This window comes from Pituophis catenifer, unplaced genomic scaffold (genome assembly GCF_029215685.1).
Source record: "Pituophis catenifer annectens isolate HBS135680 unplaced genomic scaffold, rPitCat1.0.hap2 SCAF_10, whole genome shotgun sequence".
NCBI classification, from domain to species: domain Eukaryota; kingdom Metazoa; phylum Chordata; class Lepidosauria; order Squamata; family Colubridae; genus Pituophis; species Pituophis catenifer.
The window spans coordinates 20,276,713-20,288,574 of record NW_027256890.1 but is presented as its reverse complement, the minus strand read 5'-3'; the positions used below and the strand labels follow the sequence as shown (position 1 = coordinate 20,288,574).

General features: G+C 49.6%; 1 protein-coding gene across 1 annotated transcript; it reads left to right on the top strand.

Moving 5' to 3' along the window:
* Positions 1-248: 248 nt before the first annotated feature.
* PKLR (pyruvate kinase L/R) lies at positions 249-9,616 on the top strand. Its single transcript, XM_070951573.1, is given in 14 exon segments — positions 249-262; positions 1,574-1,638; positions 2,502-2,681; positions 4,172-4,263; positions 5,144-5,209; positions 5,211-5,276; positions 5,382-5,513; positions 5,515-5,569; positions 6,740-6,867; positions 6,869-6,983; positions 6,986-7,010; positions 7,797-7,947; positions 8,564-8,716; positions 9,446-9,616. Coding segments are annotated over 12 exon segments (1,308 nt in total). The 5' UTR covers positions 249-262; positions 1,574-1,638; positions 2,502-2,527.
* The last annotated feature ends 2,246 nt before the right edge of the window (positions 9,617-11,862 follow it).

Sequence of the window (11,862 nt, the reverse complement as noted above, 5' to 3'; positions counted from 1 at the left end):
GACTTAGCCTCAGCTGCCCCTGTTTCTTAACCGCAAGCTCTGAAGGAGGAATTGCAAACTCTTGAATACGACACAGGATGCTGCTGCTGCTCCTGCTCCTGGGTGTGGTTGTGGGTTTTTATGCAGGGGTGGAAATCTGCCTAGGAAAGGGGACGGCCCAGAGCTCTTAGTCCAGCTGCCTTTTTCCGCTTTGGTTACCACTCCCCAGCAGTCTGGAGAAAACAGGGGGGAAAAAGGGGAAAATAAAGACTTCAACAGGCCTGTATGACCTCTGCCTTTTTATATTTTCTCAGCCAGCCAGGGCTTGGGATGAGGCTGCCCCTCCCAGAGGCTGGGGGGAAAAAGGGGAGGCCAGGGAGCAAAGGTTGAGGACTCCAGTTGCAAAACTGGGAAGATGTGGCTGTCCTGACATTCAAAGCTTGTTTTAAGGATTGTGACCTTTGCAGCAAAACATTCAAGTTGGGTGAAACTTGCACCAGGGGAGGCAGTGTGGGAAGACTTCAGGTCCTGTGTGAAGTGCCTTTTTCTGCTCTCAAATTACAGAGCAGAGGAAAAAAAAAAAAATCTGCTAAGATCTCCCTGGGTCAGATCCGGAGAGGTTGCAAAACCGGGCCCAAAGAGAAGCAGGAAAATCAGCTGGAACGGAAGTCAGAAAAGTCACATTGTTTTTTCAGTGCTGTTTGTAAAACTTCCAACGGTCCCTTAATTGGTTGGGTAACACTAAGAGTGGCAGAGAGTAGAATAAGAAAAATAAATAAAGCAAGGGTAGGAAGTTATCTGCAACATTGCTGAGTTTGATACTCTGTACCAAAAAAGAAAGAAAGAAATGCTTTTGAAATTCACCCAGATTTGTTTCAAAAGTTCTTACTAGCTCCTTTCCTTTCCTTTCCTTTCCTTTCCTTTCCTTTCCTTTCCTTTCCTTTCCTTTGTTCCCCTTTCCTTCCTTCCCTTCCCTTTCCCTCCCCTTCCCTTTCCTTTTCCTTCCTTTCCTTTCCTTCCCCATTCTTTCCTTTCCTTCCCCTTTCCTCCCTTTCCTTTCCTCCCTTCCCTCTTCTTTCCTTCCCTTCCCTTCCCCTCCTTTTCCTTCCCTTCCCTTCCCTTCCCTTCCCTTTCCTTTCCTTTCCTCCCTTCCCCTTTCCTCCCTTCCCTTCCCCTCCTTTCCCTTCCTTTCCCTTTTCCTTCCTTTCCTTGCCTTCCCCTTTTCTTCCTTTCCTTTCCTTCCATTCCTTTCTTCTATCTTCCTTCCCTTCCCTTCCTTTCCTTTCTTCTATCTTCCTTTCCTTCCCCTTTCCTTCCTTTCCTTTCCTTCCCCTTTCCTCCCTTTCCTTTCCTCCCTTCCCCTTTCCTTCCTTCCCTTCCCTTCCCTTCCCCTCCTTTCCCTTCCCTTTTCTTTTCCTTCCTTTCCTTTCCTTCCTCTTTTCTTCCTTTCCTTTCCTTCCATTCCTTTCTTCTATCTTCCTTTCCTTCCCCTTTCCTTCGTTTCCTTTCCTTTCTCTCTCCTTCCTTCCTTCCCTTTTCTCCCCGTCACTTTAGTTTCCTTCCCTTTGTACTCTATTCTTCTTTCCTTCTCCAGATTTTTCTTCTCTTCCTCTTCCGAGGAAACCAAAGAAGTGCACAAGGAACATTGCACATTCCCAGGTGCTCCCTTCTCCCCCTCCCTTTCCCTCTCTCTCTCTCTCTGGGTTGGCCTACCTCGGAGGGTTCCAATGAAGATAAAAGGGGAAGGGGGAATCCCCAGTAAAGTTTGCTGCCTGCATCTTCCGGGGGGAAAAGCAGAAATCCCCCCCTCCCGCATTCTGCCAGAGGTATACAACAATTAGGGTAAAAAATACAATCGGACAACAGAATAATAAAGGCGTTTTGAGACAGACCGGCTTGGAAGTTGGACGGCATCCCTTACGAGGAACGGGGTGGACTTGGGACTCAGCTAATTATTGTTTAACTAGGAAAGTCAGCATTAACTTCCAGGTGTAAACTGACAAGACGTTTTAGAAGGAGGAGGAGGAAGATGGACGGTGGGTCCCAAGCTGGTGCTGGGGGAAAAAGGGTGGGTGGGTTTCTGCAAAGGCAGAACGCAAAGACGGCAAACGCCAGAGTTGGAGACCCTGCTGTTAATTATTTGAGGGCCGCCACAATATTTGAGGGGCTGCTACGGAGAGGAGGAAGGGAGTCCAGCTATTTTCCAAAGCACCTTTGAAGGCCAGACAAGGAACGATGGATGGAAACTGAACAAGGAGAGATTCAACCTAGAAAATAAGGAGGAATTCCTGACAGGGAGAACAATCAACCGATGGAATAGAAATAGAAGTTGCCTTCAGAAGCTTCATTCCTGGAAGCTTTCAAGAAGAGACTGGGACTGCCATCTGTCAGAAATGGTGTAGGGTCTCCTGCTTGGATGGACTAGATGACCTACAAGGTCCCTTCCCACTCTGTTCATCTGTATCTAATTATGCATTGCTCAGTAAGCGAGCCCAGCTACATCGTTTCGCTCTCTCAACCAGCAGGTGCCCGGATCCACTCCCAAGACATGGCTACCCTTGCCCAGGAATTGGGCACAGCTTTCTTCCAACGGCAGCAGCTTCCCGCCTCCATGGCCGACACGTTTTTGGAACATCTGTGCCTGCTGGATATTGACTCCGAGCCTATCACTGCTCGGAACACCAGTATCGTCTGCACCATTGGTGAGACGTCGCTTGCATTATTTTTCAACATATTTTAAAATATTTTTAATTGGTTGGTTATCTTAAATGGGGGCCAAATTAACATATATCCTTTTAACTGTTTTTAATGTTTGTATTGTATGTTTTTAATCTGGCTGTACACCGCTCTGAGTCCCTCGGGAGAAGGTGCGGTATATAAATTCGAATAAAATAAATAAATTATGGGAAAAGGGACGGGAAAGGACAGAGCTGGCACACTCCTTCCTCGGTGGTCCCTGCGTAGTTTTGCAAGAAGGATGTTTTGGGGGGGGGAAATCAAATGTTTTGATCGCCATGATATAAATAAGATGCTGAGACTCTAGAAAGAGTGCAGAGAACAGCAACAAAGAGGATTAGGGGACTGGAGGCTCAACATAGGAAGAACGGTTGCAGGAACTGGGTATGTCTAGTTTAATGAAGAGAAGGACTAGGGGAGACAGGATAGCAGTCTTCCAATATCTCAGGGCTGCCCCATAGAAGAGGGAGTCAAGCTATTCTCCAAAGCCCCTGAGGGCAGGATAAGAAGCAATGGATGGAAACTAATCAAGGAGAGAAGCAACTTAGAACTAAGGAGAAATTTCCTAACAGTGAGAACAATTAACCAGTGGAACAACTTGCCACCAGAAGTTGTGAATGCTCCAACACTGGAAGTTTTTAAGAAGAGCGAGGTGGCGCAGTGGTTAGAGTGCAGGACTGCAGCTACTTCAGCTGACTGCTAGTTCAGCAGATCAGCGGATCAAATCTCACCAGCTCAAGGTTGACTCAGCCTTCCATCCTTCCGAGGTGGGTAAAATGAGGACCCAGATTGTTGGGGGGCAAGATGCTATTTAGTATACTGTCTTTGGTGTAAGCCGCCCAGAGTCCTCGGAGAGTGGGCGGCATAGAAATATTAATAATAATAATAATAATAATAATAATAATAATAATAATAATATACGAAAGAACGGTTGCAGGAACTGGGTATGTCTAGTCTGATGAAAAGAAGGACTAGGGGAGACATGATAGCAGTCTTCCGATATCTCAGGGGCTCCCCAAAGAAGAGGGAGTCAAGCTATTCTCCAAAGCACCTGAGAGTAGGACAAGAAGCAATGGGTGGAAACTAATCAAGGAGAGAAGCAACTTAGAACTAAGGAGAAATTTCCAGACAGTTAGAACAATTAATCAGTGGAACTGCTTGCCACCAGAAGTTTGTAAATGCTCCAACACTGGAAGATTTTAAGAAGATGTTGGATAGCCATGTTGTCTGAAGTGGTGTAGGGTTTCCTGCCTAAGCAGGGGGTTGGACTAGATGACCTCACCAAGGTCCCTTCCAACTCTGATATTCTATTCTATAAAAGGGCTGGAGAATTGGGGAAGGGAGGGATTATCCTGGCAGACGGCAGGGGATCCTGTACATTTTGGGGCCCTGTCTTACAGGGGGGCCCTGAGGAGGCTCCCAGAAAGCAGTTTTATCTCTTCCCTCTCCGTTGTAGGCCCAGCATCGCAAAAGGTGGAGATGTTACGTGAAATGATCAAAGCCGGCATGAATATCGCACGGCTGAATTTCTCGCATGGATCGCACGAGGTATCAGTGAGAGAGGGAGGGAGGGAGGAAGGAAGGAACAGATATAGACAGATGGAGAAGGAAGGAAGGAAGGAAGGTGAGGGAGGAGTGAAGGGAGTAGAAAAGAAAGGAGAGAATGAGAGAATGAGAAAGAGAAAAGAGAAAGAAAGGGAAGGAAGAAGGAATGATTAGAAGGGAAGGGAGGAATTAGAGGGAAGTAAGTAAGGAATTAGAAGGGAAGGAAGGAATGAGGGAAGGAAGGATTAGAAGGGAAGGAAGGAAGGAAAAGGAGGAAAGAAGGAAGGAAAGGGAAGGAAGGAAGGAAGGAAACGGAGGAATTAGAAGGGTACTAAAGAATTAGAAGGCAAGGTAGGAATGAGGGAAGGAAGGATTAGAAGGGAAGGAAGGAGGAAAAAAAGGAAGGAAGGAAGGAAAGGGAGGAATTAGAAGGGAAGGTAGGAATGAGGGAAGGAGGATTAGAAGGGAGGGAAGGGAGGGAGGAAGGAAAAGGAGGAATTAGAAGGGAAGATAGGAATAAGGGATGGAAGGAAGGAAGGAAAGAAAGAAAGAAGAAGGAAAAGATTAGAAGGAGAGAGGAAGGAACAATGAAAAGGGGAAGGAAGGAGAGCAGAAGGAAGGAACAAATCGGGGGAGAGGAAGGAAGGAAGGAAAGAAGGAAAGGGAAAGATTAGAAGGGAAGAAAGAGAGGAAGGAACAAGTCAAAGGAAGAGAGGGAGGGAGGGAGGAAGGAAAGGAAGGGAGGAAGGTTGGTTTTCTGAGATGGCAATGAAGGGGTGCAGACCTTGAATTCAATTTAAATAATAAATAAATAAAAATAAATTGAATAAAATGAATTTTATATAAATTTAAATAAATAAATAAAATTTTCATTTCATTTCAGTACCACGCAAAGTCCATTGCAAACATCCGGGAAGCCACGCAAAGCTTTGCCAGGAATCCTCTCTTCTTACCGGCCCGTGGCCATCGCTTTGGACACCAAAGGCCCTGAAATCCGGACAGGGTTGATTAAAGGGGTAAGATTGAGGGATAAATCCCCCGGCCCCAATTGGTGTCGTTCAGCGACGCCAGTCGTTAAGGGAGTAACACTACCTTGCATCCGATTCGTGATCTTTTGACAGGGCGAGAATAAAGAAGCCGAACTGGTTAAAGGATCCCGCCTGATTGTGACCACCGATCCGGCTTTCCGAGAACAATGTGATTCGCAGAATATTTGGGTGGATTACGCCAACTTGCCGAAAGTTGTTAACGTTCGGTGGGAGGATCTTTATTGACGATGGGCTGATCTCCTTGCTGGTCAAGGAACTCCGTAAGTGTTCTCCCACTGGTAGGGTGGATCTCTTTCTCTACTTATATCAGTGCTTCTCAATCTTGGCAATTTTAAGACGGGTGGGCTTCAATTCCCAGAATCCCCCAGCCAGCATCTTTTAAGATGGTTGGACTTCAACTCCCAGAATCCTCCAGCCAGCTTGAGTTAAAATAGATGGACTTCAACTCCCAGAATCCCCCAGCCAGTGTGCTTTAAGATGGGTGGGCTTCAACTCCAGAATTCCCCAGACAGCATCCTTTAAGAGGGGTGGGCTTCAGCTCCCAGAATCCTCCAGCCAGCTTGAGTTAAAATAGATGGACTTCAACTCCCAGAATCCCCCAGCCACCCTGCTTTAAGAGGGGTGGGCTTCCACTCCCAGAATTCCCCAGCCAGCATCCTTTAAGATGGGTGGACTTCCACTCCCAGAATTCCCCAGCCAGCATCCTTTAAGATGGATGGACTTCCACTCCCAGAATTCCCCAGCCAGCATCCTTTAAGATGGGTGGACTTCAACTCCCAGAATTCCCCAGCCAGTGTGCTTTAAGAGGGATGGACTTCAACTCCCAGAATTCCCCAGCCAGTGTGCTTTAAGATGGGTGGACTTCAACTCCCAGAATCCCCCAGCCAGTGTGTCTTTAAGATGGGTGGACTTCAACTCCCAGAATTCCCCAGCTGGCATGCTTTAAGATGGGTGGACTTCAACTCCCAGAATTCCCCCAGCCAGTGTGCTTTAAGATGGGTGGGACTTCAACTCCCAGAATTCCCCAGCTGGCATGCTTTAAGATGGGTGGACTTCAACTCCCAGAATTCCCCAGCTGGCATGCTTTAAGATGGGTGGACTTCAACTCCCAGAATCCCCCAGCCAGTGTGCTTTAAGATGGGTGGACTTCAACTCCCAGAATTCCCCAGCCAGTGTGCTTTAAGATGGGTGGACTTCAACTCCCAGAATCCCCCAGCCAGTGTGCTTTAAGATGGGTGGACTTCAACTCCCAGAATTCCCCAGCTGGCATGCTTTAAGATGGGTGGACTTCAACTCCCAGAATCCCCCAGCCAGTGTGCTTTAAGATGGGTGGACTTCAACTCCAGAATCCCCCAACCAATTGAAATCTGGAAATCTCTATCTTGTGTCTCCATTCCTCACCAACCTTTGTTTCTGCACCTAACCACTAGGGTCTAACAGTTGTCTGGTCGAGGTGGAGAACGGCGGGATGCTGTGTAGCCGTAAGGGAGTCAACTTGCCGGGGGCTAAAGTGGACTTGCCGGCGTTGTCAGAGCGGGACAGACACGACCTGGAGTTCGGGGGTGCAACAGGGGGTTGATATGATCTTCGCTTCCTTTATCCGCAAAGCTGAGGATGTGATTGGCATCCGACAGGCGCTGGGAGAACGCGGCCGTCACATCAAAATCATCAGCAAGTCGAAAGCCACGAGGGGGTCAAAAGGTAATCCTCAAAAGCTCCTTTTTCTGGACTTAACCCCGTCATACTCGAGCGGCTCAGCTGGGATCGTCAGAGGCTTTTAAAGGCATTTTTTCTACAACCTCTTTGGCTGAAGGTTGTAGGGAAAAAAAATGCCTTTAAAAGCCTCTGACGATCCCAGCTGAGTTGCCTGATCGTCAGAGGCTTCTAAAAGCATTTTTTTCTGCAACCTCTTAAGGTTGTAGAAAAAATGCTTTTAAAAGTAAAAAAAAAAAAAAAAAAAGTTGGCCACGCCCACCCAGTCACATTACCCCCACCAAGCCACACCCACAAAACAAGCCACACCCACAGAACCGGTAATAAAAAATTTTAGAACCCACCCCCGCTATGGCCCACAATTGGGTCCTGAATTTCTGTTGCTAAGCGATTGTTAAAAAGACTGATCCCTGATTATATTACCTGTTTTTGGCCTGGTCGTTAAGCAGATCCCTGCAGTTGCTAAGTGAATCATGTCGTTAAGCGAATCCGGCATCCCCATTAATTTTGCTTGTCGGAAGCCAGCTGGGAAGGTCACAAACGGGGAATCACGTGACCCCTGAACTCTGCAACCGTCGTATAAATACAGGTTGCCAAGCACCCAAATTTGGACCGCACAGTTGTGGCGAGTGCTGCGATGGTCGTAAGTGGGAGGACCACCTCAGGAGTCACTTTTTTTTCCAGTGCTGTTGTAACTTTGGTCACTAGATGGACGATCATACATTGAGAATTACCCGTCGTTGGGTTGAGCTGGGCTGTAATCTTTGTCTCCAGGTTTGATGAGATCCTGGAAGCCAGTGACGGCATCATGGTAGCTCGTGGGGATCTGGGGATCGAAATCCCTTCCGAGAAGGTTTTCCTGGCTCAAAAGATGATGATTGGCCGTTGCAATCGGGCGGGCAAACCGGTTATCTGTGCCACACAGGTGAGATGTACCAAATGCCACACCTGACAGGTTAGGGCATTACCTTCCATCAACAGGTGGGACAGAAGGGATGCAAAAGCCAACAGGCTTTAAGAGGGGTGGACTTTAGTTCCCAGAATCCCCCAGCCAGCATGCTCTAAGGTTGGTGGACTTCAGTTCCCAGAATCCCCCAGCCAGCGTGCTCTAAGGTTGGTGGACTTCAGTTCCCAGAATCCCCCAGCCAGCGTGCTCTAAGGTTGGTGGACTTCAGTTCCCAGAATCCCCCAGCCAGCGTGCTCTAAGGTTGGTGGACTTCAGTTCCCAGAATCCCCCCAGCCAGCATGCTCTAAGGTGGGTGGACTTCAGTTCCCAGAATCCCCCAGCCAGCATGCTCTAAGGTGGGTGGACTTCAATTCCCAGAATCCCCCAGCCAGCATGCTCTAAGGTTGGTGGACTTCACTTCCCAGAATCCCCCAGCCAGCATGCTCTAAGGTGGGTGGACTTCAGTTCCCAGAATCCCCCAGCCAGCATGCTCTAAGGTTGGTGGACTTCAGTTCCCAGAATCCCCCAGCCAGCATGCCCCGCCCCACTTCGGCATCTCAGTCTCTGCAGCTGAGCCACCACTGTCTTCTGCCAGATGCTGGAGAGTATGGTGAAGAAACCTCGGCCCACGAGGGCCGAAAGCAGCGATGTGGCCAACGCCGTTCTGGACGGGGCCGACTGCATCATGCTATCCGGGGAGACGGCCAAGGGAGCCTACGTGGTGGAGGCTGTGCGAATGCAGCATGCGGTAAGTGTGTGTGGGGGGGGGCTTCCCTTTTGGAAACGGAGGTTGGTCCGAGCACGGCAGAAGAGGAAGAAGGGAGGAGGAGGGAAGAGGAAAACAGACGACGAGTCTAGGAATCCAGGAATCTTAGAAGCAAAATATTCAGGGGTGGGCTTCAAAAATTTTAGCAAGGGGTTCTCTGCCCTGTTGCTGGGTGGGCGTGGCCATGGTGGGCGTGGCCTAGTTGGCCTCCTGCACCATGGGCTCTGGAGACTTTCCTCGAGCCTCGAGTGAAAAACGGCCTCCCCAGGCTCCGGAGGCCCTCTGGAGGCCGGAAACGGGCCCTCTGGAGGTCTTTCCTGAACCTCCGGTAGGTCTGTTTTTCACCCTCCCCAAGTGTCCGCGTGCACCCTGCACTTACCTACATCCAAAACGGCCCACGTGGGGACTCCTGGGAGGGGAGGGGTAGGCGGGGCCAGCCAGGAGCGGGATTTGTGGAGGGAGGTTCTCTGAACTGTACAGAATCTTAGCTAGAGGTTCTGCCGAACCCCTACGAACCCCCAGCAGCCTACCCCTGAAAATATTGTTTTGAGCATGGCCATAACAGAAGAGGGAGAAGGGAGGAGGTGGGAAGAGGAAAACAGACGACCAGTCTAGGAAGCCAGGAATCATGAAAACCGTTGAGGCTCACGACGGAAAGTTGCCAACTCCGTGGAAACGAGCTTTCTACATTTCCCCCTCCTTAACATGCAGATCGCCCGAGAGGCCGAAGCCGCCATGTTCCACCATCAACTCTTCCAGGAGCTCCGGCGCCTGACGCCCCTGAGCCAAGACCCCACCGAGGTGACCGCTGTCGGTGCCGTGGAGGCCTCCTTCAAATGTTGCGCCGCAGCCATCGTGGTCCTCACCGCGACCGGCAGGTGAGAAGACGGGGTGAGCCCGAGACAGGGGTCCTCTCCTGCTTGTTGGACGAGGGCGGGCGAGGGTCCCCTCGGGCTGCTGGCAGCCTTACGAAAAGGATGGAGGTCGGCATTCCCGCGTGGATGGACGGGGTTATCGGAAAGTTGTACGGCCAGTTGTGGCAGTACGACATCTGATGTACCGCCGTTGGGCCGCGCGATCCCCCGCCGTTGGAAAAAGCGGTCCTCGGGAAGTTTTTTTTTTCATTTAACCCATTGGCTTAAAACGAAGCTTTGGAATGGGGTGATAGGCAAGGGAAGCTCAGAGCTGGAGGATTTAGGTGGTCAGCTGGCACCTTTAATGCCGGGGGTCCTGTACTGACCACTGATGTGATTGGCTCACCATCTGACAGCCTGGATCAGTCTCTTTTGGTCTGCCAATCAGTAAACGGGGAGAAAGATTTAGTGGCCCGTTCGAATGTTATTGCATAGAATTTCCCATCATCCCCATGTTTACCGGAGTTGGTACCCAAGGATCCCTCCCTTTCTTCCATCTCCCTCCCTCCCTGCCTCGCTCCCTTCCTTCTTTCCATTTCTTCCATCTCCCTCCCTTCCTTTCTTCCCTTTATTTTTTCCTTCCTTCCTTCCCTCCTTTCCTTTCTCTTTTTTTCCCTCCCTCCCTCCCCTGTCTGTCTGTATGTCTGCCTCTCTCTCTCTCTCCATCTCCCATCTTATCCATCCATCCATCCAATTCTCTCTCTATATATATTTATATTTCTCCCTTCCTAATCGTCCATGGGGTCACGATGGGTCGGACACGACTTTGCGACTAACAACAACAAATCTGTCTTCTCTTTTCCTTCCTTCCTTCCTTCCTTCCTTCCTTCCTTCCTTCCTTCCTTCCTTCCTTCCTTCCTTCTCCCTCCTTTCTTATATCTTTCCTTCCCTCCCCCCATTCTCTCCTCTTCCTTTTCTCTGCCCTCCCTCCCTCCCTCCCTCCCTCCCTCCCTTCCTTCCTTCCTTCCTTCCTTCTCCCTCCATTCTTTCTTATATCTTTCCTTCCCTCCCCCCATTCTCTCCTCTTCCTTTTCTCTGCCCTTCCTTCCTTCCTTCCTTCCTTCCTTCCTTCCTTCCTTCCTTCCTTCCTTCCTTCCTTCCTTCCTTCTCCCTCCATTCTTTCTTATATCTTTTCTTCCCTCCCCCCATTCTCTCCCCTTCCTTTTCTCTGCGCTCCCTCCCTCCCTCCCTCCCTTCCTTCCTTCCTCCCTCCCTCCCTCCCTCCCTCCCTCCCTCCCTCCCTCCCTCCCTTCCTTCCTTCCTTCCTTCCTTCCTTCCTTCCTTCCTTCCTTCCTTCCTTCCTTCTCCCTCCATTCTTTCTTATATCTTTCCTTCCCTCCCCCATTCTCTCCTCTTCCTTTTCTCTGCCCTTCCTTCCTTCCTTCCTTCCTTCCTTCCTTCCTTCCTTCCTTCCTTCTCCCTCCATTCTTTCTTATATCTTTCCTTCCCTCACCCCATTCTCTCCTCTTCCTTTTCTCTGCCCTTCCTTCCTTCCTTCTCCTCCATTCTTTCTTATTTCTTTCCTTTCCTCCCCCCATTCTCTCCTCTTCCTTTTCTGTCCTTCCTTCCTTCCTTCCTTCCTTCTCCCTCCATTCTTTCTTATATCTTTCCTTCCCTCCCCCCATTCTCTCCTCTTCCTTTTCTCTGCCCTTCCTTCCTTCCTTCCTTCCTTCCTTCCTTCCTTTTTCCCTCCATTCTTTCTTATATCTTTCCTTCCCTCCCCCCATTCTCTCCTCTTCCTTTTCTCTGCCCTCCCTCCCTCCCTCCCTCCCTTCCTTCCTTCCTTCCTTCCTTCCTTCTCCCTCCATTCTTTCTTATATCTTTCCTTCCCTCTCCCCATTCTCTCCTCTTCCTTTTCTCTGCCCTTCCTTCCTTCCTTCCTTCCTTCCTTCCTTCCTTCCTTCCTTCCTTCCTTCTCCCTCCATTCTTTCTTATATCTTTTCTTCCCTCCCCCCATTCTCTCCTCTTCCTTTTCTCTGCCCTCCCTCCCTCCCTTCCTTCCTTCCTTCCTTCCTTCCTTCCTTCCTTCCTTCTCCCTCCATTCTTTCTTATATCTTTCCTTCCCTCCCCCATTCTCTCCTCTTCCTTTTCTCTGCCCTCCCTCCCTCCCTCCCTCCCTTCCTTCCTTCCTTCCTTCCTTCCTTCCTTCCTTCCTTCTCCCTCCATTCTTTCTTATATCTTTCCTTCCCTCCCCCATTCTCTCCTCTTCCTTTT